General features: G+C 37.6%; 1 protein-coding gene across 1 annotated transcript in view; it reads right to left on the reverse strand.

Annotated features, from left to right (window-relative positions):
• LOC100254039 (uncharacterized) overlaps positions 1-26,750 on the reverse strand; it is a 56,064-nt gene that overhangs the window by 10,320 nt on the left and 18,994 nt on the right. Inside the window, exons 5-17 of the mRNA XM_010665774.3 lie at positions 20,468-20,587; positions 19,878-20,006; positions 19,648-19,773; positions 18,085-18,134; positions 17,879-17,978; positions 7,631-7,748; positions 7,245-7,454; positions 5,389-5,713; positions 5,067-5,160; positions 3,195-3,303; positions 2,818-3,086; positions 2,584-2,708; positions 1,974-2,208 (exon numbers count right to left, since the gene is read on the reverse strand). Coding sequence (XP_010664076.1) covers positions 1,974-2,208; positions 2,584-2,708; positions 2,818-3,086; positions 3,195-3,303; positions 5,067-5,160; positions 5,389-5,713; positions 7,245-7,454; positions 7,631-7,748; positions 17,879-17,978; positions 18,085-18,134; positions 19,648-19,773; positions 19,878-20,006; positions 20,468-20,587 — 2,010 coding nt within the window. The remainder of the gene's footprint in view (positions 1-1,973; positions 2,209-2,583; positions 2,709-2,817; positions 3,087-3,194; positions 3,304-5,066; positions 5,161-5,388; positions 5,714-7,244; positions 7,455-7,630; positions 7,749-17,878; positions 17,979-18,084; positions 18,135-19,647; positions 19,774-19,877; positions 20,007-20,467; positions 20,588-26,750) is intronic.

A 26,750-nucleotide genomic window follows, 5' to 3' on the forward strand; every position in this document is an offset into this window, starting at 1 on the left:
CTACCCTCCCAATTAAAATGAACTCACTCTTGCTTAAATTTATTTTCAAGCCCATATGGCGTCAAACCACAAAAATAACCAACTTAAATAGGTCATTTGAGCTTGGGTGGCCTCACAAAATACCAAAGTATCATTGACAAATAACAAATGAGAAGTCTCCATTCCCTCTCCATCTCAACTATTCACCTTGAAACCAAACAAATAACTACCCTTTTTAGCCCTCTTAAGAAGGCAACTAAGCATCTCCATGTCTAGCACGAACGAATACAACGATAGTAGGTCCCCTTGCCTTAGGCCCCTAGAGCTTTGAAAAAAGCTAGGAGTGTCCTTCACTAGAGCCAAGAAACTTGTTGGTATGCACCATCGACATCCAATCCAATTGATCCACTTTTGCCCAAACCCCATCTTGCCTAAAAGCAAGAAATCCCAATTAACATGATCATAAGACTTCTCGATGTCAAGCTTACATAGCACCCCACAATTCTTGCTTTTCAACATAGAGTCAATTTCCTCATTGGCAATAAGCACGACATCTAGAATTTGCCTTCTCTCCACAAAGGCATTTTGGAAGCTAGAGACCACTTTACTCACCATCTTTTTAAGCCTATTAGCCAATACTTTAGCCAATAACTTATAAAGACTACGCACCAAACTTATAGGCCTAAAATCTTTAGGCTCTTCTACCCCCTTTTCTTTGGAACCAACACTAGAAAAGTCGCATTGAGACATTTCACAAATTTGCCCTACTCATGAAAGTCATTGAAAAAACCTATCAACTCTTCCTTAACAAAGTCCCAACTAAACTATCAAAAGGCCATTAAGAAACCATCTAGCCCTGGGGCTTTGTCCCCATTTAGATCTAATAGGGCATTAAGCACCTCTTCCTTTAAAATCATCTACTCCAACTTTACAACATCTTGAACATTTAAAGTGTCAAAATTCATATCCCTGATGCAATGCCACTCCCTTGGCTCCAATAAGATATTATGAAAAGCCTAGACAATCTCCTCCTTAATCTCAATCTCCACAATTAAACAAACCTCATTAATTTTGAACTTAGCAAAAAGTTCCTTCTTTTGTTTGCATTTGCCATTTTGTGAAAGAAATTAGTATTTCTATCACCTTCTTCTAACCATACCTCCCTTAATTTTTGTCTCCAGTTAATTTCTTCCGTAAGTGCTCATCTACAAAGCTTCACCCTTGCTACCACCTCCTCTAGAGATAAAGCCCCCAACCTTTCTTTAGAATCCCAAAAACCTAGGAAATAACCAAATTCTTTCTAACTACCACATTAACAAAAGCCTCTTTGTTCCAACTCTTCAATTTAGCCTTCAAAATTTTTAATTTCTCGACCAAGATGAAGCTGCAAAAACCCCTAAAATTGAACCCCACCCACCATCTCTTCAGCATATCTTTGAATTCTTCATCCTTTAGCCACATATTTTCAAATCTAAAAGGAGAAGGGTCTCTCCTCAAACCACCCCCATCCAACAAAATCAGTAAATGATCTGACAGAGGTCTAGGTAAGATACATTGCACTACCCCACTGAAAGGGCCTTCCCACCCCTCAAAAACCAAAAAACGATATAACCTCAACCATGGTTGATTATTCAAGCCCCCATTCCAAGTAAAGGACCCCCCAAGCAAAGGAAGATCTCAAAACTAAAGGCCCTCAATGATTTCCAAAAATTTTCTCATGGCCATAAGTGCCCCTTCTTGGGAAGATCATACCATCTTCTTCATATTGGATAGATTTAACAAACTTTTTATTTCTACTATCAGTCACCCCCAATAACAAGGGAAGATAATAACATCACTTAAATGCAAGGGAAGGTCAGTTTTGGCCACAAAAGCATTAAGTGAGGTTTCTGTAATTGTCCCAATATTAAGCATGCAAAAGATTAAAATGTCATTTAGCAAACTGGCAAGTGCAAAAAAATGGCTTATGATAACAAACGCATAATAAACCAGACCTTCATGCCTTTGTATAGAGCCCTTGACCTACATGAGCGGAGACATGAATGATCATATTCAGATTTGACAAATTCCTGAAGGCGATGAATCTTATTCCTCCTACGCCACTGTTTCCATGACCATGCACAAGGATATGCAAGCACTGAAAGTATGCTGTGTACTGACCCTTCCCACCAATCATATGCAGCAACTGAATTAATCTCATCAATGAATCTGTTAAAAGCATCTTCATACCTGTAGATCAAAATAGTCAGAATATTAGAAAACATTTTTTTGAATCATGAGATGGCACAACCTGATGCTAATATGTTCTTCCAATACAATAGGCTTCTAAGCATACACATCTACTTGATCAGTAAGCTTCATTAAGGAGCATATCCTGGATCAAAAATCCAACCTAATTGGACATTGCTAATAATTCAGATCACTTTCTTCTGTTGAATGAACAGAAAACACTAGTGAAAGAAAAAGGTTAAATTATCCAGCAAACACCAATATTTCCCATGATTGAAATCCAGCCATATTGTAAACCCATAATATCATAACATAAACCTAGCATCCAATTGTGCCATCAGTCAAAGTACCCTTTAAGTTAAATTGCTATCTTACACAATCTCTATGATTGCATTGGGAGGAGAGTAAGGAAGATGCCAGGGTTCTCTGAAAGTATTGGGACCCATAAAGTACATCCTGTAAACATGGCTCTGAGTTTCTTCAGCTCTGGTCCCCCGCACCTTGAAATTCAGAAACATAAAATGCAGAAAATTGTCTAGGGATAACCACATGTGGCTATTGATCATATTTGAAAAGGAAAAGAAGGAATACTTGCTATCAATCATGTACCTCTGACAACGAAAGAAGGTATGGAAAATGGTTATGACTTTGTGTTTCAATTGAATTTGTACTATGATAAGAACAACCTGATCCCACCAATTTGATTCTCAAGGTACTTAATAATATAGCTAGAAGAACCAAAATGCACGACAACAAAAGCGAGAAAGGCCAAGGCCCTCCAAATGTATACATCAGCTCCTCAAGAGGTGTATAGCAATTTGGCATTCTATACTTGTCAGATATACATTTATAGGGACAGGATTGCTGAGTAACTCCTCCTGCAGTGTGGGCACCCTCTTGTAAGATGAGGGACAAAAGAACCAAAAAGTTAAAGAAAGAGACCAGAAATACTACCACATATATTAAAGCGCAACCGTCAGAATTACCTCGCACATATATAAAATCTGCCCGGTTGGGAAGAAGGTCAAGAGAGCAAGGAGCGCAAAGATGTACATCAGAGCCATCAACATCTTTGTAAGTGCCAACAGGGCATTCCTGTAAACAAACACAATATTCAAAATCATCCAGAAATTATTACATCAAGTTTGCAATGCTCAAATAACATATTTTAGTAATAATTGAAACTTCAAAACCTAAAAGACATTTTAGGGCATTAACAATTTTGAAGTGGATTCAGCCTTTGTTCCCTCTTGGGTGTCTCAGGTCAAGAGAAGGCCCTGAAAACTGAATGTGTGAATTTGCAAAACTATAGAACTTTGAAGGTGTGTATGGCTTGCTCTCTCACTTGGATCCCAAGATTGGCCAACTCAGTAGTGGGACCAATTCACTAAGCATGAAGCCAAGAGTTTATTAGGGATTTCATGCCACCCTGAAGTGTTATTTCTCCTAGGATCACTCATCGGGTTTTCTGATCTTGATTTATGGTTGTAACATCTCTGTCTCCCAATTGCATAGTTCTGAAAGGAGCAAGGTGCATTTCAGGCACAAGACACAATTGAGCAAAGTGAGGCATAACCTAGGTATATATGCAACTTTGTAAAATCCTGTATATTTGAACATGCAGACATTTGTCATATGCTCATATTACCAAATATGTTCAGTTTAAAAAGGAAAGGGCAAAACGATCTTGTTTTACCAGGAACTTAAAAAGAAAAGAATAAATAAATAAATAAATTGACAACATGCGCCTCTTCAGCAAGTGTATGCAACAGCTGGGGAGTCATTGCACCTTGGGCCTAGGACCATCTTTAACATCCATGCCCATCTGTACTCTATATTTGCTGTGACGTGAAGGATAGCTCATCTTCCATGTAGCTTTCCTCACTACTAATTAATTATTTGTTTCCTATAAAAAAAAATATATCTAAAGACAAAGAAAGTACTTGAAAGGTAATATATCAATTGTAAACTAAAAGGCCAAAAGAATAGACAAAAATAATTTTCTTGATCAACTTACAAAGGTGAATAAACACTAGAACACTTCTACATGTACACACATAGACAAGCATACTTAACACATAGATGCATACATCTACACATTTGATGTGGATGAGAAAAAAAAGGATGGCTTAACATAAAATTTACTCCATTCAATCTAGTAGGCAAAGTTTAACCATATATTTGTTCCATGCAACCTCAAATTCCTTTTACTCCTGTTCACCAGTGTTCACAAGCCCTACACCTAGTTCTAGTCCCACTATTGAGGGTCATATGCCTTAAAAAGATGCACAATTTTCGGTCAAGGCAAAAACAACCTTATCAAGAGATGACATACATAAATTTCTACATTATCAGGTAAAGTTTTGTGTTCTTTAGTTTAACCAGCAGTCAAATGACCTCCCTATGGCTGTTTGTTACATTGGATGCTCAAGCTAGGGTAATTTGAAAGAAGTTTGAGCTGTGATGAAAAGTCCCTCCCTAATTCAGATCCACCAATCATGAAAAGTATTTATAGTATAAGCACACAAATTAGATGTTCAATGTCTCATTAATGTACACAAAAGCAGAGAAACAGAGATGGAATTGGAAAAACAGTAGAACACATAAGAAATTACTTTTCTTAATGACAGAAATCTCATTGGTCTAATAGGCAATAATTGGTTAAAAGTGCTTTAGTTCATGCTTGCAAAATGTGACATCTTTCTGTAGGCAATAATTGGTTCATAGTGCTTTAGTTCATGCTTCCAAAATGTGACATGTTTCTTAAGGATATAGAAAAACTACAAGGTTTTCCTATCGCATGGAATTATATATGATTTTAACAATCTAAACAAGTATCAAATGAAAGCAAGACATACATTGCAGAATGTACCATAAAGGCCCTTAGGGCATTTCTTTCCTGTAACTGTGCCCTCTTCTCCATGAAAACCACCATTGTTTCCAGCACCTCCACTGTTAAACATTATAAGGCAAGTAATATGTTGTTATGCAGCAGATTTTCATTGGTCAACAGATCCTAAATCTATTGTTTTAATAGCCTATCAAAATGGTTACAGAAAGTTCTTAAAGTAACAAGGTTTTAGGTATCTTGCAATCAATAAGAAACTTATTCACAAGATTTGTACAGGTCCATGCTCAAACACTGGATAAACATTTATATGTGTGTTGTGATAGACATACCTACTATCAATGGCACCACTTATCATTGCAACTGGAACATATTCATCACCCACATCTATCTTAGACCAGTGAAAATGAACTCTTCCACCCCCACCCCCTCCACCACCAAAAAGACCACCATTGCCTCCAACAGCAGATAAAGATGAGTTTTCTGCCAGCACAAGTGTTTGAAGGAAAAGGAGAATTGTCCCACCAGAACCACCACCAAGTCCACCAATCAAAGTCCCATTAATGTTTCTTGTTGCCCCAACATAGCTTTGACCATTGGTTCTCAAAGCTCCATAAATATCAAGCGTTAGAAGAGGCCACTGAATGGATCCCATCACTAGTAAAAATGAAACAAAGAATAGGTGAACATAATCTAGGTGTAAGATCAAATAGCAAACTGGATTGAGGCATCTTTGGAAGCTAAAGTGAATTGATTGATAATTCTTTCTCAGCATCCAGTACTTATTCATAGCATTGCTAAATGGGAAAACCATCAATATCTCCAGATTATATATCAAATGGTTTGATTGAGAAACCAACATTTTCTCACACTTCATTAAATATATATATATATATATATATATATATGTGTGTGTGTGTGTGTGTGTGTGTGTGTGTGTGTGTGTGTGTGAGTGTGTGTTTATCTCAAAATTACAAATTGTCCCCTCAATAGGACTGTGATTTGTGGTTATGTTAAGATGTGAGTATATTCTAAGAAAATGTGTGCAGAATACCCATCCAATGCATCCACATGGTTGGGTCTTTTGAATTCTTTTCAGCATTTTCTTTCTCCTCTTGTTTTAGCTTGTTAATATAACTCCAATGAGTTAAACCACCAATTTGACCCAAAAGCTTAAATTGTCATACAATGGGCCAATAATGTATGTCAAAGTCAACCTGGGTTAAAGCATTGAAATTGTTTACTTATCTGAAAAATGGAATAAAAAGGAATAGTAATCGGATGAAATGCAGGATACTGAATGGAAGCCATAACTTTAGCTGTGTGACATAAGTTTGTATCTAGACCGAATAACCATAACTGTGTGAATTAAGCTTACAATTCAAAACCAAATTTGGTGCAAGAAGTTAAAATTAAGATGGCAAGCTAATGGGGAATATAGAAATGAAGGAAAAACAGGAAATGTTAACCTACAAAGATAGAAATGAAGGAAAAAATGGGAAATGTCAACTAAGCAATATTCACGATAGGATGGTTATTTCTTTCAAGTGTTTTGGGAACTCTACTAGAGGCAAGACTCTTTGAAAGATTGTTTATCTTACTTTGTTGTGGATTGTATGAAAAGAGAGGAATGCTAGGATTTTCGAGGATACTTGGAAGACATCTGAGATGATGTAAGACTTGCTTCATTTCTATGTTTCTTTTTGGGCCTACTGTATTGACATTTTTAAACCCTTTCCTTTGAGTGTAATTTAGCTTAGTTGTCTTTCGATATGTATACCCTAGGGTTGGGCCTATTAGGTGACTTCCTAGATGAACTTTAAGAGATGTTATACTTGTATAGGCTTTTCGCTCCTTTTGTATAGTCCTCCTTCTATAGTGGAGGTTTCTCTAGGTCTTTTTATCAGGTTTGTATATCATGAGGAGGATTTCTCATCCTTCTCATATTTTTATTCACTTTAATTAATACATATTTTGTTTCTAATAAATAATAATAATAACACCTAAAAATAATAATTACAATAATAACACCAAAAAAAATCGCATACTTACCAAGAGGAACAACTCAAAGAACTAACATTATAATAACTCCAGCACCCATTAGTTTTTGTTACATAAATTAAAAACATAAATATGATAAACAGAGAAACTTATTTCTGAAATTTGTACCATATGTTGAAATTATTACCTATCATTCCCCCTCCAGCCACATGTCCATAAGATTCGTTGGGACCCTCAGTTCCACTTCCCAATTCACAGGGAAGCTCAGCACTACCATATTTGTCACCACCTTCACTCACCCTCCCATGAAAAAGTCCTGAGCCGCCTCTTCCGCCATGGCCAGCACCACCACCAGCTCCATTTGAATAGTTACCCTTACCGATGCCTGTTCTGCAACCTAAAAAAGATTCCTTGCTTACTCAGAAAGTTTTAAACATACAGCAATTTGTTTATTCAGCTTCTTTAAGATGGGATCAATTAGTCATTGAGGTTAATTGCAGAAAGAAACAAAAGCAAAAGAAGGAAAGAACAATAAAAGAATTACAATAAAACTAACTCATGGGATACTATTACCTAATTCTGATGCAGAAATCATGCCATCAGTATCAATGATGATAGTTCTTGCCCTGTGGATGTGAATGATGCTTCCCTCGATGAGGCCATTAACAAGAAGGTCCTCAACACGACAAATCTTCCAAAGGTTAAAACAAAAAATGAATAAGTTTAATTGGCCAATCACATCAACCTAATTAGCAAATTGAGATATGTCTGATTAGCAGTGAGCATCATTTGAACCCACCAATTGAAGCCTAAACAGAGGGGGATACAATTTTCTGGTTATTTGTCTCATTGAAAATTATTTAAAGATAACAATGTACTTCTTCTCTTTGTCAATGTTTTTTTGATAGGCAAATAAGCAGAATACATTAAAGGCACTTGCAAAAAGGCGCAACAAAGTACACACAGGATATACAGATATGGCCAAGAGGCAAGCAAGAAAAGAAAAAAGAGCAACTAAAACCCACCTTCCCACCAACACCCAGCTCCCAAGGGGGCTGGAAAGCCCCTAGCAGAAACCTAAAAGGAGAAACAAAAGAACCCCTACCCATAACAAAAAAACCCCTAGCAGAATAAAATAAACACCTACGATCAGTTGAAACCCCTACCGTCAAGTCCCCACACCCCTCTCCTTTCCTCTTACCATGGACAGAGCACTATTGTAATTGATTGAGTACTTGAGCCCTTAGATTTCCTTCTCAAGTTGAGAAGATGACATGGATTTTCTCCTTCCCCCTAATACCTTAACCCCACAACCTTTCTTTGATTCCAATTTTCTAAGAAGAGAACTAATTTCCTTTTCAAAACCCAAAACTAGCATCCCCAAACAATTAGAGAACTCAACAAAACCATTGGGAAGACACACAAAATCCTCCCCTTTTGCCACGCTGCCCAAACCCACATCCCTAGGAGGGTCCACCTCCTCATTCCTGGCCTCTAATTCTTTCTTGACTAAAATAAATTTCTTCCTTGATTTCAATCTATACATCTCATATATTTATACAAATAGTCTTAGCACAAAAAATAGAAACGTTCCTAACCTAATTCTATCAAATCCCCTTGATTATGGGATTGTCCTAATCATCTCTTTAATTACAAAAAAAAACAACTATAACATTTCCCAATTACATTCTTCCACACTCCTCCTCAAGCTAGTGAATAGATCTTTTCCATTCCCATCTTGGATACACTTGCTTGAAACATTGTACTGCTTAAACCTTTGATAAGTATATCTATAAGTTGGCAGTTGGTAAATACATAAGGAATTCAGATCAACTCACTATCTAGTTCCTCCTTAATAAAATGTTTGTCTATCTCTATGTGCTTCAATCGATCATGTTACACTAGATTATGTGTGTTGAATACAATGTATTTATAGTGTACAATCTTTTTTTCCTTTCTTAATATAGGTCACATATATGGTAGTTAGGTCAACCTAGCCTCGTATATATATTTCTCTATTATAAGAAGTCAATAATATGAATGAGAAGTAAGGTTTTTTTCTCTCTCTCTTTCAACATGGTATCAGAGTCAAGGGAGAAAACTTTATTCTTTCTGGTTTACGCGTGTAATTAATTCTGGGAATCCGTCCAGTGACCGTGTTTCATTCCAGTCACCTTTTCCATCTCCCAAAGCTTTCCGGTCAGCCATATCGTGGTCAGAAAACCCTCATCACCGTCAACATTTTTCGGGCGATATTTTCCGACACCGACCACATCATCAGGAGCGTAAAGAGGAGATATGCAACTTTTCTCAAAGCACCGGAGCCAAAAATCCATCCACGCACCTCCCACAAACGTTTTTCTCCGACGACCTGAATCCCACGCGCCGGCGCGTGAGGGCGTGTGACCCACTTTCTGGTGCCAAGCTTCTACCAGTAGAAGCTCGTTCGGCGCCGTCTTGCACTTCTAAGCCTCTATCAGTCCTCTTCGAACCCTGCTTCTCCATTTTTTTGGCATTTCAGCCTCCGCGGGTCTTCTTTCAGCCTCCTCTGGCCTCCGACGGCAGCTCCCTTCCTTGGCCGAGACCTGTGTGTGACTTGGGAAGGCCTCTTCTTCATCTCCAGTCACTTTTCTCCTTTGTTTGGGTCCCGACATACTAGGTTCTTCTTCCACAGCTGTGATCCGACCTCCCTTTAGAGCTCTCTTAGATACAAACGTGATTCAATCTCAGGTAAAGTGGGCATGGCGACTAAAAATCCTATTTTTACAACCATCATCTCTAGATCTCCTACTATCACATCGGAAAAATTGATTGGTAGTGAGAATTATCTCTCCTGGTCAGCGTCCGTGGAACTCTGGTTTATGGGACAAGGTTATGAGGATCATCTTGTCACACCTGAGGATGCTATACCTGATGTTAACAAAGTGCAATGGAAGAAGATCAATGCACAATTATGCAGCGTATTATGGCAATCTGTTGATTCCAAAATTTTACATCATCTTCGTGCCTACAAAACTTGCTTTAAATTTTGGACTCACACTAAAGGATTATACACAAATGATATTCAACAATTTTATAAGGTGGTTTCTGATATTGTTCATGTGAGACAGCAGGACATGGATCTGTCTACTTATATTGGCCGGATTACGTCTCTTAAGAAGGAGTTCTTATTGATGCCCTTCACTAATGGTGCTGAAGCTCAAAAAATACAGACTGACAAGTTCTTTATGGTGTTAACCCTCATTGGCCTCCGTCCAGATCTTAAGTCTGTTCGAGATCATATTCTTGCTAGTCCATCAGTACCATCATTGGATGATGTGTTTGCTCGTCTCTTACGCCTCTCCTCTACTCAGACCTTGTCGACTGATGGTCCTTCAGATTCATCTGTGTTAGCCTCTCAAACTAACTCTTGAGGAGGACGTAGTGGCAATCGGGGTCGAGGACAACGTCCTCAGTGCACCTATTGTAATAAGTTTGGTCATACTCAAGATCGTTGCTATCAATTACATGGACAGCCTCCTCGCACTGCCCACATTGTTCAGTCATCTAAACCTCTGCTATCTCGACCTGACTCCGCTGCAAGCTCCACATCTCAAAGTATCACCCTTACTAGTAGTGATTATGATGCCTATCTCCGATATCAGGCAGCCACATCAGCTTCTGTTACTTCTGTTGCCCAGACCGGTAATGTCTCTGTCTACTTTACTCAGTTTCCTTCTTTTGGCCCGTGGATTCTAGATTCTGGAGCATCTGATCATATCTCTGGTAATAAACACCTTTTCTCCTCTATTATTACTACCTCTGCCTTACCTACTGTTACTTTAGCCAATGGTTCCCAAACTATGGCTAAAGGTATTGGTTTGACTCATCCTCTCCCTTCCCTATCTCTCCATTCTGTCCTTTATGCCCCTGAGTGTCCTTTTAATCTTATTTCCATCAACAAAATAACTCGCACTCTTAACTGTTCTATCACTTTTTCTGATAAATCTGTGATCTTGTAGGATCGGAGTATGGGGAAGACGATTGGCATAAGGTGTGAGTCTCAAGGCCTCTATCACCTCACATCACCTTCATCTCCTGCAGCTTGCATTTCCACCGATTCTCCTCTTCTCATTCACAGTCGTCTGGGTCATCCTAGTCTCTCCAAGTTCCAGAAGATGGTCCCTCGTTTTTCCACTTTGTCGTCGCTTGCGTGTGAGTCGTGTCAGCTTGGGAAACATACTCATGTCTTGTTCCCAAAGCGTTTGAATAATCGGGCAAAGTCTCTTTTTGAACTTGTCCACACTGATGTTTGGGGTTTGTGTCGAACCGCGTCTATTTTAGGATTTCAGTATTTTGTCACTTTCATTGATGACTATTCAAGATGTACTTGGTTATTTTTTATGAAAAATCAAGCTGAGTTATTCTCTATTTTCCAGAAATTTTATACTGAAATCCAAACACAATTCAATGTTTCTATTCAAGTGTTACGCAATGACAATGCTCGGGAATATTTTTCTACACCCTTTACTTCTTTTATGTCCCAACATGGGATCCTCCATTAGTCATCTTGTGCTCATACTCCTCAACAAAATGGGGTTGCTGAACGTAAAAATCGACATCTTGTTGAGACAACTCGTACCCTCCTTCTCCATAGTCATGTTCCTTTCATTTTTGGGGGGATGCTGTTCTTACAGTCTGTTACTTGATTAATCGTATGCCCTGATCTATATTACATGACCAAATCCCTCATTCCCTTCTTTTTCCTACCCAACCTTTTCATTTCCTTCCTCCTCATGTCTTTGGTTGTACTTCTTGGGATACTCTCGACTTCAGAAGGGCTATTGTTGTTATTCCCCTGACACTCATCGTATTTTCTCTCCGCTACTGTCACCTTCTTTGAGGACTCTCCATTCTTCTCATCCTCTAAATCTCTTCCCATTTCTGAAGTATTGTCACTTCCCTATATATCTCCCCCTTCAAATGCACTCTCTCGTCCTCTTTAGGTTTATCATCGTCGACATCGTGCTGTTGCTCCTCCTCTCTCTTCAGCTGAGGTACCTGATGACTCACCTCTTATCCCACCGATTTCTCCTACCCCGGTCCTATCATCTACTGACCATTTGCCTATTGCTCTTCGGAAAGGTAATCGATCTACTTGTAATCCTCATCCTATTTATAATTTTTTGAGCTACCATCGATTATCTTCATCCTATTCTGCCTTTGTAAACTTTATCCTCTGGTTCTCTTCCTAAGAGCACTAGTGAGGCACTTTCTCATCCTGAGTGGCGATAGACAATGGTTGATGAAATGGCTGCTCTGCACTCCAATGGCACATGGGATCTTGTTTCTTTACCTCTTGGTAAATCTACAGTTGGATGTCATTGGGTCTACACTGTTAAAGTTGGTCCTGATGGTCAGGTTAATCGCCTTAAGGCCCGCTTGGTTGCTAAAGGTTATACTTAGATTTGTGGTTGTGACTATGGTGACACCTTCTCTCCTATTGCCAAGATTGCTTTTGTTCGCTTATTTCTCTCCATGGCAGCTATGTGTCATTGGTCTCTTTATCAGTTGGATATTAAGAATGCTTTCCTTCATGGTGAACTTCTCGAGGAAGTGTATATGGAGCAACCACCTGGTTTTGTTGCTCAGGGGGAGTCTGGTTTAGTGTGCAAGTTACGCCGCTCTCTATATGGCTTGAAACAGTCTCCTCGGGCATGGTTTGGGCGTTTTAGTTCAGTTGTTCAAGAGTTTGGAATGCTTCAGAGTGAAGCAGATCATTCAGTTTTCTATCATCATAACTCTTCGAGCCAGTGCATCTATTTGGTAGTTTATGTGGATGACATTGTCATTACAAGCAGTGATCAGGAGGGTATCCAAAGACTAAAGCAACACCTTTTCAACCACTTTCAAACCAAAGACTTGGGCAAACTCAAGTACTTTCTAGGACTTGAAATAGCTTAATCCAGTTCAGGTGTAGTTATGTCACAAATGAAGTATGCATTAGACATCTTGGAAGAAACAAATATGTTAGAATGTAAACCTGTTGACACTCCTATGGATCCAAATGTCAAACTTGTACCAGGACAGGGGGAGCCTCTAAGAGATTCTGGGAGATATCGACTACTTGTAGGCAAACTGAATTACCTCACCATCACTTGGCCAGACATCTCTTTTCCTGTGAGTGTGGTTAGTCAATTTCTACGGTCACCATGTGACAACCATTGGGATGCTGTGATCCGCATTCTTCGATATATTAAAGGAACATCAGGTCAAGGTATGTTGTATGAAGACAGGGGTCATACCCAAATTGTTGGTTACACAAATGCAGATTGGGCTGGTTCACCCTCAGATAGGCGTTCCACCTCAAGGTATTGTGTTTTTATTGGAGGTAACTTAATATCCTGGAAGAGTAAGAAACAAGATGTAGTGGCCAGATCAAGCACCGAAGCTGAGTATCGAACTATGGCTTTGGCAACATGTGAACTCATATGGTTGAGACAACTCCTTCAGGAATTGAGATTTGGAAAAAATGAACAGATAAAGCTAGTTTGTGACAATCAGGCCGCATTACATATTGCATCCAATCCAGTCTTTCATGAAAGGACCAAGCATATTGAAGTTGACTGTCACTTCATTAGAGAGAAGATCGCATCAGGGTGTGTTGCTACAAGTTTTGTTAATTCAAATGATCAACTAGCAGACATCTTCACTAAATCTCTCAGAGGTCCTAGGATTAAATACATTTGTAACAAGCTTGGTGCATATGACATATATGCTCCAGCTTGAGGGGGAGTGTTGAATATAATGTATTTATAGTGTACAATCTTTCTTTCCTTTCTTAATATAGGTCACATATATGGTAGTTAGTTCAACCTAGCCTTATATATATATTTCTCTATTGTAAGAAGTTAATCATATGAATGAGAATTAAGGTTTTTTCTCTCTCTCTTTCAACAAATAGGATCAATGAAAAAGGGCTCGTTGAAATAGAAGTGTCGATCCTTGTCTTTCTCAATGGAATTCTCCCCCTAAATATAAGGAGTGGGAAAATAAGAATCAATTTTGTTGAAAGTAACAGTTGAGACAAAAAAAAATTTTGGATGATGGATGGTAACACTTATATCCCTTTTAAGTTGACAAATATACCACAAAAATACATTTGACTACTCTTAAGTCCAATTTTCCATTGTTTAGACTATGAACATGCATAAAGGACACACAAATATTTTAGGAATGAGATGGTTTGTGGTTTTTATATTAAGATAAAATGATAAGAGTATTTCCATAGGACTTTTGAAACCTAAGACTCTGAAGAATAATTAGTTTGTGAGATGTGTGGCAGTTAGGACGACCTCCCCTCAATAAGATTTAGGCACATGTTTTTGGAACAAAAAAATTCGTGTTCTATCAAGGAAGTAACCATTTTTCCTCTCAGCAACTCCATTTTGTTGTAAGGTGTTCACACACGATGACTCATGAATTATACCTTCATGATGAAAGTATGAAATTAGAACTTGATTGAAATAATCTTTGGCGTTGTTAGACCGAAACCTTTTGATAGTGACACCAAACCAATTTTTTATCATCTTATGGAAACTTGGGAGAACAAAACTCACATCAGATTGGTGTTTAAGTGAAAAGATCCAAGAGACCCTAGTACAATCATCAATGAAAAACACAAACCAGCATGCCCCAGATATATTTGGGATAGGCGAAGGACCCCAAATATTATTTTTTTTATTGGAAACGACACATAGATATATTGATAGAAAAAGAAGTACAAAAGAAGGATGAGAAATCCTCCCACCAAAGAAAACTAAACTACAAGAAAGTACACAGTAAAACAAGCGAACTCTCTAGATTGGACCATTCCTTATGGAGTACACACCGCTAACCAGTCAAGTTGTAACACATTAAGGGAAGTCCCCTTAAAAACCTTGGAACAGAAAGCCCAAAGAGAAGCAAGGAAAACAATAGAGTCCCAAAGATACTCTAAATTTCTTGCTTTATCCTAAAAAATCCTCGCAATTCTTTCCCACCACACAACCCAAATTAAAGTGATGCTCGCAGCTTCCACAATACTATCCCCCTCTTAAATGAACCAAAACCATTAAATTTGATGGACATCATGTCAAAGATGCTCCTCGGGGGTACCCAATCATCTTGGCTAACTAAAATAATTTGTGCCACAACCCAATAGTCAAGGAGCAACATAGGAAAAGGTGATCTGTTGATTCCCCATGTTTCATGCACAGAATACAAATATCAGGACTAAGGGCTTTGTAGGGTCTTTTTAATTGTAGCATGTCATTAGTATTTACCTTCTTGTGTGCCACTAACCAGACAAAGGACTTCACTTTGAAAGGGACTTGAGATTTCCAAACGAACTTAGAAGGAAAAACCTGAGGAGAGCCAGAAAATTGGGATAAGGTTAGAAAGAAAGATTTGACTGAAAAAAGCCTTGAAGAAGATAAAGGCCAAAATCTAGCATCTGAAACCGAAGGAGAAAGATGCAAACCATCAAGTGACCGCATGAGGCATTCTAAGTCCTCTATCTCAGAGTCTGAAAGGTTACGACAGAAATTAAAGTTCCAAGAGAAAGGACAAGTAGAACCGAGAACTGAAGAAATAGGAATATTTTTATCCAAGACTACTCTAAATAGTCTTGGATATTGGGTTCCCAAAGGTTGGTGAAGGACCCTAAATATCACTATGAATTAAATAGAAAGGCTTTAAACTTCTTTTATTACTGTCTGAGAAGGTTGAATGCTTGTGTTTAGCTAGTTCGTACACTTCACAGTGAAAGCTCTCAACATCTAATTTCCTAAATAGAGAAGGAAACAAGATTTTAAGAATTCTAAATGACGGATGTCCAAGCTCATGATGATGAAGCTAGATTTTTTCTTTATTAAAACAGAGGTGCTAAGAGAGAAGAGATATGGATGATTCGCTTGGTGTCTCAAGGGAATATAGCCCGTTCCATTCCGTAGCAAGTCTAATCATCTTCCCTAAATTCTGGTCTTGAAATACACAATATGGTAAAAAATCAAATTACAACCCAACTCTTTTGTAAGCTTTTGTATAGAGACAAGATTAGTAGACAACTTTAGAACATGAAGCACATTTCTCAGAGTGAGGGTAGGACTAATTTAGATATCTCCTACACTTGCAATGGTGGTTAACGAACCATCAGCTATGGTTATTTTCCTATTGCTTGAACAAGGATTATAGTTGTGAAATTGGTGTGATGAATGAGTCATGTGATCCGTGGCACTTGAATCTATAACTCATGAATTGACAAAGGTTTCATTCGAGGCTTTTAATCCAATGGAAATAGGAGACTTACTTAAAAGTGTCAATGAGGAAGTACTTGAAAGTTTCTCAAGAGTTCTCAACAAAGTTCTCAAATTTTCAATTTCCTTCTAATTGAATTCAGCTTGTTTCAAGGATCTTTCTTCACTAGTTGAATCGAAGACAAGTGTGTTTGTCCAATATCCTTCGGCTACCCTCCATTGTAACTGGTCGTCATTTTTCCAAATTGAGCGGTTTCTTTTTTTCTTTTAGGGAAAAATTATAAGACAAAGACTTAAAAAACTCAACTTAAATAGTCAAGCCTTAAATACCCACGGGCTAAAAAGTGAAGTCGGGGAGAAACCAAGTCGACAGTCTAAGGTGGCATCAACCGATGGTAGCATCGAGATCTTAGGGCAACTGCAACGGCAATATGAGGCAAATCCAAGGGGACAACAGTGGCCCAGTGAGATGAAGACAATAACTGTGCTGTTGAAGGAGAGAGACGGTTGACTGTGTGTTTACAATCGACCCACTTCCTGTTGGTGGCATAGCAGCAGCGCAAAGTGGAGACAACTATGGCACGAGGAGAAGATGACAACAAAACGAGGTGAAGACAAAGACAACGACGAGGGGTGACGGCAAGGGCTCGATCCTTGTTTGCAGCAGTGGTCGACGGTGTGGAGTAGCTTAGGTTTCCAGCTGCTTTCTCGATAAGTTTCACGATCAGTTTTTTTTTTTCTGCGTCAGTGAACGGCTCTAAAAATCGATAATGAAATAAAAACTTTTAAGGTCGACAATGAAGGTCAACATTGAACTTGGCAATGAAGACCGAAGAAAATTCTTCTGCCAGATTCACTAGCCTACGGCTTTGATACCATGTGAAAGAAGAAGAATTGGAAGGTAAATAAAATAATTTTTTTCCTTGATTTCAATTTGTGCATCCCATATATTTATACAAATATTCTTAGCACAAAAAATAGAAACTTTCCTAACATAATTCTATCAAATCCCCTTGATTATGGGGTTTATTCTAACTCTCTCCTTAATTACAAAAATACAGCTATAACATTTCCTAATCATATTCTTCCACATTATTCAACAACACATGAAGCATTGCTGTATTCTGGCCATTCTCAATGGCACAAAATTATAGAGCATATCTTGCAACAGAAAAGGATGAATGGTTTCAATAAGGTAGAAATTTTACTCTACTTACTCCCCTCAGCACTGTAGCTCCTCTACTGGCCAAGGAATTTCAATTGCTTTAATTTTTTTTTTGATAAGTAAACGATTATATTAACGAAGGCAAAAAGCCAAAGAGCATACAGGAAGTATACAATTGCTTTAATTTTAAAAATCTATTATTTGTTTTATGTATTGAATGTTATTATTACAATGATTTATTTTCCATCTGTAAGTTAGTTGCATCACTGAAAACATCCCAGCATCCCTATATGAAGTGTAGAATAAATTGCCCAAATGAAAAGCAGATATTTCCCAAAATATATTAGTATAATAAGCAATTCAAAGATAAAGCTGTCTTACTTGAAGTGAAAAGGATAGTGTATTATTAACATGGCAATCATCTGGTGGGGTAATCAAATCCATTGGGCATGTCTGACTCTCACAACGGGATTTTGTTACCCTACAGATGGAGAGACAAAGGAGAGAGAATTACAGAAATGATTTAATTGTGGATGATTGTGTACTCTTAGCAGTTCCAAGAAAATGAAGCAGGATTTCACACTCACATGCTTGTATCATCATCCAATGGAGCCTGAAGTAAGGAACCAGGCCCAACCTGACAAGTGCAAGCAGTAGAGGAAAAGAAATTTACAGATAGAAAAATTGAAAGGACATTACAAATGATGTAAGAGACAGTACTGAAACAAGAAACTAAAATCATCTGTGATCAAAACAAACAGAAACAAGTTGAAGAAAGAAGGCATCGTAACAAGAAATACAGTTCCACAAATGCAAAGGTTGTAGTCCTGGCACACAACTCGTTTGTATGGAACCACAAGAAATGCAGATGCATGCTAAAAAGATTCATATTATTAAACAAATACCTTATCATAACATTAAAATCCAACTGCAAAGTACAAAAGGAAGTGCAGGAGGTGAAGACAAGAGGGTTGCCTTCATGCATCATTAAGATAGAGAAGAAAAATAAAATAAAATAAAAAGGACCAAAAAGAAATTAGTGGCAATGTAAAATATCAAAATACAAGGTGCACAAAGCCAATACTTCTTAACGATCCAAACTGAAGGCCCCAATAAAAGTGAGGCAACTGTCCAAGTAAAAGACATACTCATGCAACATAATAGAATAGAACCAGAAAAAACAAACTTGAAACATAAAGAATGATCTGAAGATGAAGATGTAACAGAGCAACCATTTGTAATGATCAAAGAAGAAAAAACCAACAAAAAGATATACTGTTGTAATTGTTGAAATAACACCACAAAAAGGAAAATAAGAAGAAAATGTTGATGATGTCGATGACAAGAATGATGTCCATACTTGGATAAGGCAGTAACCTTGCAAAGTAGATTATCAAGACTTTGAAGGATCATTTTCCCCTTCTTGTTCCTTAAGGTGAAAGCAGAAGGGAAAGAGTACAATCTATTAAATACTTCAATTTACTTATAGCTTTGCATGTCATTTTTCACTTACTTCCACAGACAATTTGCATTTATGCACCTTCATATTTGCAGAAGGATTAAAGAATTTCAGATTGAAATTCAGATTATTAGCACTTTGGAGGAGTCAAGCAGTTTTTTCCTTCTAGTTCTTTATATTGAAAGCAAGGAGAAACACATTCCATTATGAACACCAGTTCATCCATAAATCAATTATCCATACTTCTCATGGACAATTGGAAAAAGAATACTTATTTCACATATCTTTGCATCATGCATCCATGGTAATATTATGGTAGGCTGCTGTTGATCCAAGATTCAAACAATCTATTGGCAATACTGGTCTATTGAGGAGGAAACTTTCTGAACATGAGGAAAAAAGCAGCCTCTGGGCAAGCCCATCATGTACAGATATGAAAGCTGATTCCAGAGGTGCTTTGGATTTTCTTTTTTCTGGTTCATTGGCAAAGGATTCCTAATCCTTCCTTGTTATGCTAACTATCCCTTTCATGTTCACAAACATATTCCATCTCCAGTTCTTGAAAGTTAGTAATAATAATAATTGATTCCAGATGTGAATCCATTCATAAAGCTCATAACTGATTCTAGATATGAATCTATTCATAAAGCTCATAATTAAAATGTACAAAGAAAACATAAATCTGTCTTACAGTTATATTATAAAACAGTGACAAGGAAAGTCGCTGAGCTTTGATTGCATCACCATGACCAGTCAACTTCAGAAGTCCCTGACCATATACAGCCAAGTTCGTATTTGAACTAATTACAGAATTTTCCTGCCAAAAACAAGGATTTATAATCCCGGTTTCAGATATAAAATTCACCAAGAACAAAGTATGTCCACAACAGCTAAATATGGATAAGGTCAAAATAACCATACCGTTAGAACAATAAGATTCCTAACTTCAAGGACAGAAGTGGTAACAACAGTATTTCCACCACCATCAATTTTGATTTTAGAGTTCCACATGAGTAACATCTTCACAGCCACTCTAAATGCACCAAAAACCTTCACTCATTTATAAAAAAAAAAAAAAAAAAATCACACAAACAAGAAAGACAATTTAGACCATGAATAGAGCATTGGCATATATTCTACTTTCTGAGGGTGTTACTGCATAATTTGCTAGTACTTATAGATCTTAAAACATGAAATATAACATGTACTTCATGGAGAGAGAACACAAAATATTCAGACAAGATAGGCTGCAATAGATTGAAAATTCTAAGGTGCATTGTTTAGAGTTCTCAAAAGATGTAGAAGAAGAAAGAAAGGAAGACAAAAAAATATAATAATATTGGAAGCCCTCCTCAACATGGTCAGTCAACTTGGAGAGAAAATGTCACTTATACCCAGCATGGTCATGATACCTGATCGATGAAATGAAGACAACTTTACTGAGGACATCTGCCAAGAACAGTTTGTTTGTGATGTATAGAACATGAAGCATTTTTAGAAAATATATGTACCTTAATGACAGAATCACTCATCAAAAGTTCTTCTGCAACAAGCTCAAATTCTGAGATTGGATACTCTGACAGTCCAAAGATGATGCTGCCCCCACAGAGTAGTTTAATTTGACCTCTCACCTTTACAACCAAAAAATCAATGGAACATTAAAAACTATCCTTAAGAGGGATTAAAATCAGAATAAATACAAAAAGGTAAATTGCCTCTAATAGTTGCTATTACTTTATCATTTTCTACAAATAAAAAATGAATCAAGACGCACAGATAGCATCTTGAACAGTTGGAAAACAACTTGAAAGAACAGAGAAAATAGAAAATTACAATCAACTCTAACATACCATACTTGGCTAGCTCCTTCCCTTGGCTGAACAACCTACAGCATGACTTGGCTAAATGACCTACAATATGACCTGCAAAGGGCCCTGCTGCCTAGCTACTTTCTTGGCTAATGACCTACAGCATGACTTTGCTAAGCACTAAATCCAAGAGAAAGAGCCATCTAAATGACTAGCAACATCTACAATTTGGCAAAGCCACATGTCATACTTCCACAGACCACTTTCCTCAGACACCCACAAAATGATAATTGTAGAATCTCCCTCCACCCAGAGATTGGAGTCTCAAAGCCGTTGCCCATACTTTCTGAAAGAGCTAAAATCTCTACCTTGTATTTCTTTACCCAAGGATCATCCATCAAAGTTTAACTATTCAGAACTATGGGGAACAGGTCCTACTTTAAATATATATATCCTCAACAAACCTCCTTCACCTATTAAAAGGAAGGTTCAATCTAGCATAATAAAAATCAGAGTGTCCATAAAAGCTTCAATGATGGAACCCCATAGACAAGAAAAGAAATCAAACAAGTCCTCAACAGGCACCTTAGACCTATACACACACACACACACATATAAGCCTAGAGCTTTTCTCCTTCAGATCATCCAGATCAAAGTGAAACTTTACAACAGAACCCTACCTCTAGAAACCCCTACGATGCCTAAAAGAGACTATCAGCATGAATGTCAACTTCTAGGGGAACCCATCCTAGAAAATCTGAGCAACCTGGCCAAAGCACTCAGATAAACAAGCAATGGAAAAAGAGATGGTCAGTTGGTTCGCCACTGCCCATGCATAAAACACAATGATCTGAACTGAAAGCCCTATAAGGACTTCTCATCCGTAGCATATGATTGGCAAGAACCTTCACACTGGCTAGTGGCCACTAACAGTATATGATTGCCATGCAGCTTCATATTAGGCACTAAACAGGAAAAAAAGGTCATTACCTTTAGTGGGTTTTGGGTCTCCAAATGAAATGGGCAGCAAAGAATTGTTTGTTAAAAGCTTTTGCATAGAGTGTTTTCTCAGCAAGGATTCATTAGGTGAAAATTCTGGCAAAAAAGGAATTGGCACTGTTCTATTTTAGCCACAATCTGAGTGATTTTGTTAAAAGGAACACAAGTTTCTTGATGATAATCATGGCAAAACTGTTTGCAAGATGGGTAGAATTCAACTTTTTACTTGGTTAAAAGTGTCATTACCAAGGAGTTTGGTGGAACTCCTTTTAACATTATTTCAATAGATGTGGTTATATGTAGAACATGGAGTAAATAGATTATCAAATGCCAATACAAGTTTAGTTTTGATGGATACTATTTGGGTAATCTGATGCAAGCTGGCATCCAAGGGACTAGCAAAACCTCTAGCCAAGAGATAATAAAGAACTTTAAGCTGACTAGTTTTGGTTTACTACCAAGGCTGAAATTTTGACCTTTCTTGAAGGCTTGAAAGAGGCCCTTTCCTGGGGGATGATATTTTCCCTTTTGAAAGATATTCTTCCATGGTCATTTCCTGTGCCCAATACCAAGAGACATGGCTTCTAGAGCTACAATCATTAGATGATAGAGACGTTTGATTTATCAAAAGACATGGAAATTTCTTTCTATTGGAAGCCTAGATTAGCTAATCAAGCAATTAATGGAACCTGCACATGGAATTGGGCTAAAAATGATGATTCACTAAAAAGTTCTAGCTTGTTACCCTCTGATTTCTTTTTCTTTTTTTAATGGGCAATAAAAGTTCTATATATACAGAAAAGAAAACAGTACACCATATACAATGGGCACCAAATGGTAATACCATAAAAGAGAGAGCACAAAAGATAGCTCACTCTCTCAACACGACCCCAACCAATCTACAAAATCAATCAAAGACATTAACCTTTTTTTATGTGTAACCTAACCCATGCTAAAAGGTTACTTTTTTTTTTTTATAGGAAACAACAATTATATATATTTATAGATAAAGAAGTACAAAAGAAGGATGAGGAATCCTCCCTCCAAAGATAAAACTAAACAACACAATAAAAGAACAAGAAACTACACTATGAAAACTACGAACAAGCTCTCTTGGCTAGACCATCCCGTTGGAACCACATATTGCTAGCCAATCTAGTTGTAACAAGTTAAGGGGAATGCCCTTAAAAACCACGGAACAAAAAGCCCAAAGAGAAGTAAGGAAGTGAATGGAATCCCATAGATTCTCTTAAATCCTAGTTATGTCCTCAAATATCCTAGCATTTCTTTCCCACCACACAACCCAAATTAAAGCAATGCACGCATTTTGCCACAAAACTATCCCTCTCTTGAAAGTGCCAAAACCTTTATAATTGATGGACATCATGTCTGAAATGCTTCTCGGAGGAACCCAATCCATCTTGGCTAGTTGAAATAATCTGTACCACAACCCCATTGTCAAATAACAATGTAGGAAAAGACGATCTGTTGATTCTCCTTACTTCATGCGCAACTTACAAATGTCAGGACTAAGAACTTTGTAGGGTCTTCTCAATTGTAGCAAGTCATTAGTATTTACCTTCTTGTGTGCCACTAACTAGACAAAGGACTTGACTTTGAAAGGGACTTAAGAATTCCATACAAATTTAGTAGGGAAAGTATTTGGGACAAGGCTATAAAGAAAGACTTGACTGTGAACAATCCTGAAGAAGATAAAGACCAGGATCTCGCATCTGAAGCCGAAGTGGATAAATGCATACAATCAAGAAATTGCATGAGACATTCTAGATCTTCTATCTCTAAATCAGAAAGATTACGACAGAAATTAAAGTTCCAAGAGAAAGGGCCAGCAGAACTGAGAATTGAAGAAATAGGGATATTTTTATCCGTGACTACTCTAAATAGTCTTGGATATTGGGATCTCAAAGGCTGGTCCCCCCACCACAAATCTTCCCAAAAGCAAATTTTTTCCCCATCTCCTACCACAAACCGAGTATACTTTGAAAAATCCTGAAAGACTTGTGCAATAGTCTTCCAAGGACAACAATGTGACCATCTGACTAAAATGTTGGCATCCCAACCATTTGAATGTGTCCCATAAATGCTTAGAATGACCTGATGCCACTGAGTTGTACTCTCCCTAGGATACCTCCACAACCACTTCCCTAAAAGAGTGAGATTCTTTAAAGAAATCTTCCCAAGCCCCAATCCCCCTTTTACCTTCGGCTTACACACTACGTCCCAACTAATAAGATGATCTCTTTTACCTTTCCCAACCCCTGACCAAAAGAAATCCCTTTGCAATCTCTCAATTTTTGCAGCCACTGAAACGGGAATCTTAAACAGGGATACATGCTAAAAGGTTACTTAAGAAGAACATTTCAACTTTTGGATCCAACTGCTCTTCATTTTCGAAGGATCTTCAACTTTTTTCTTTCCAAATTGTTCAAAAATGCACAGAGGAGTAATTCTCTATATTTTCTGCTGTTTCTTTCCAAAAAATGAGTCATGCTAGCTTAAAAGAGTTTCTCTAACCATGGAAGGGAGCACTCAAACAATGCCAAATAAGGATAACAACTACCATAAAACCCTTGTTTTGGCACAGTGAAGAAAAATGTGATCAATTGCTTCTTCATCATTTTTACCAAAAAAATTAAATAAATAATCTATGTGCCAACAACCACCTTCTTCTATGAAGCTGATCTAACATCAATAGTTTTCTCCAACTGGATTCCCAAGAAAAAAAGTTCACGTTAGACAGGACTTGTGAATTCCAAATAATGCACATTAGAAAGGGCATTGACCTCCCAACTCCGAAACTGAATAGAGGGATTTGATGGGGAAAAAAAACCCTTTGTTTTTTGAATCCTTCCAAATCACCCCATTGTTTTCTTCCCTCTTCATCGACTTATCATGCAATCTAACGAAAAAACCTCCCCAACTCTCAATCGTTTAAGTGTCTATAGAAGCACGAATTCCAATGACCACACCCCTCTCATCCCATTAATCCGCCACCCAAACCTCCTTAGATACTACTAAAACATACAATGAAGGAAATGACACACACAAGGGTTCCTTCCTACTCCATTTAGCTTTCCAAAATTTCACCCTCTTTCTACTACCTACTTCAAAAGATGCCTCATTATTGAAGAGGTCCCAACCCTTCCTAATAGTTTTCCATACTCCAACCTTGTACACATTTCTCATTTCGCAAGAATGCCAACCCCTTCTTCCTTCTCATACTTCCCTATATGACCTATTTCCAAAAAAACTCACCCTTTAGAAGCAAATCTCCAACTTCACTTTCCTAAAGGAGCAAGATTAAGAAATAAAACCCTTCTAATGCCCAATCCCGCCTTACTCCTATCCATGCAAACAATCAATCATTTCATTAAATGTGGCTTTTTCTGCAAAGTCCCATCTCCCCATAGAAAATCTCTTTAAATCTTCTTTAGTCTCAACTTGAGCTTTCTAGGGATGGCAAACAAGAACACATAGTAGATAGACAAACTAGATAATGTGCTTCAAATCAACGTGAGCACATTGTCTTTTCCCCATGGACAATTTTCTACGAAACCTCTCTTTCACCCCATCCCAATACCGATACTAATATGAAAGGAACACCTAAGGGTAGACCTAAGTAAGTAGACGAAAGCTCTCCCACCTCACAACCCAACTCTATCACCAACTCCTCCACATTAGAATCATTTCATTTTTTTCTAGGTTTATTTTCAGCCCACAGATTGCTTCAAACTACATGAGAAGCCCACTTAAATGTACCTTTTGATTTTTAGTATCCTCACAAAAGACCAACATATCATCTATAAACAATAGATGAAACACCTACACTCCCTCACCGTTCTTCCCCCTCAAACTAAACCCCGACCAATAACCACCCTCCCTAGCCCTCTCCAAAAGACAACTCAACACCTCCACTGCCAACACAAATAGATAAGGCAAGAAAAGATCCCCTTATCTCAAACCCCTAAAGCTCTTAAAATAAAAACCAAAAAGGGGTACCATTTACAAATATTGAAATCTTTTTAGTGGATATGCATCATTTAATCCATCCAATCCATTTTTATCCAAATCTCATTTTTTCAAGAGTTGCGAGCGAGCAAGGAAGCCCAATTAACATGTGTGGAAACCGTTCAAATTGGTATATGCAAAGCACCATTAAAATTTACTACCTCCATTCCTAGAAACCATTTGATAAACCATTTTATAGGGCCATTAAGTCATTTGACCAACCCTTAGGAGTAAATTCTACCTCTCTCAACAATCATCAGTTCAAACTTAAACCGTATTTGGCGTCACCTTCAACCTTGACTAGGTCAAAGGTTTTCAAATCAATCCAACTACCATTTCATGCATATTTCTTCACCCAGGCATCCAATAAACTCCCATTTCTCCCACCTATAGTGCATTCCAAATGCTTAAAAACAATAAAATCCATCATCCACTTCTACCACTAATGTTTTTATGTAAGAAAGCAAGAATAAAAATGTTCAACTAAAATTAATCTTACCCTCCAATTGGTTGGTCCAAGAAATGAAAATAAATTTAGGTTTTGAATCTCAGATTATTCTTTGTTTGAGACCTAAAAAATATTTTTTTTGCCTAATTGTGCCTCATGAACCATTTTCCTTGGTTAATAAGAAATTTCATGTTAGAGAAACCAAAGCAACAAAAAATAAGCAATTGGGAATTTTATTTTGTTTTATTTCCCTTGGCTTTCTGATGCAACGAAATGCAACACTAATCTAATTGGAAATTCTTTTCAACCAACAAATTGGTTGTCAAAGAAGGACAAGTTGTGAATTCATAAAGAAGGATAAATCAAAAGTTCAACATGATGATTAAATACTTGCTATCAAAATTATTTTCTGCCTGGAAAAAGTAATATCATGATGACATCCTGGAATCAAAACCTGAAATATACCAAGGAACCTAAGGAGTTAGTTCTTTCTTTTTTTCTCTTTATAAG

The sequence above is a fragment of the Vitis vinifera genome, chromosome 2 (genome assembly GCF_030704535.1).
Source record: "Vitis vinifera cultivar Pinot Noir 40024 chromosome 2, ASM3070453v1".
In the NCBI taxonomy this organism is placed as follows: domain Eukaryota; kingdom Viridiplantae; phylum Streptophyta; class Magnoliopsida; order Vitales; family Vitaceae; genus Vitis; species Vitis vinifera.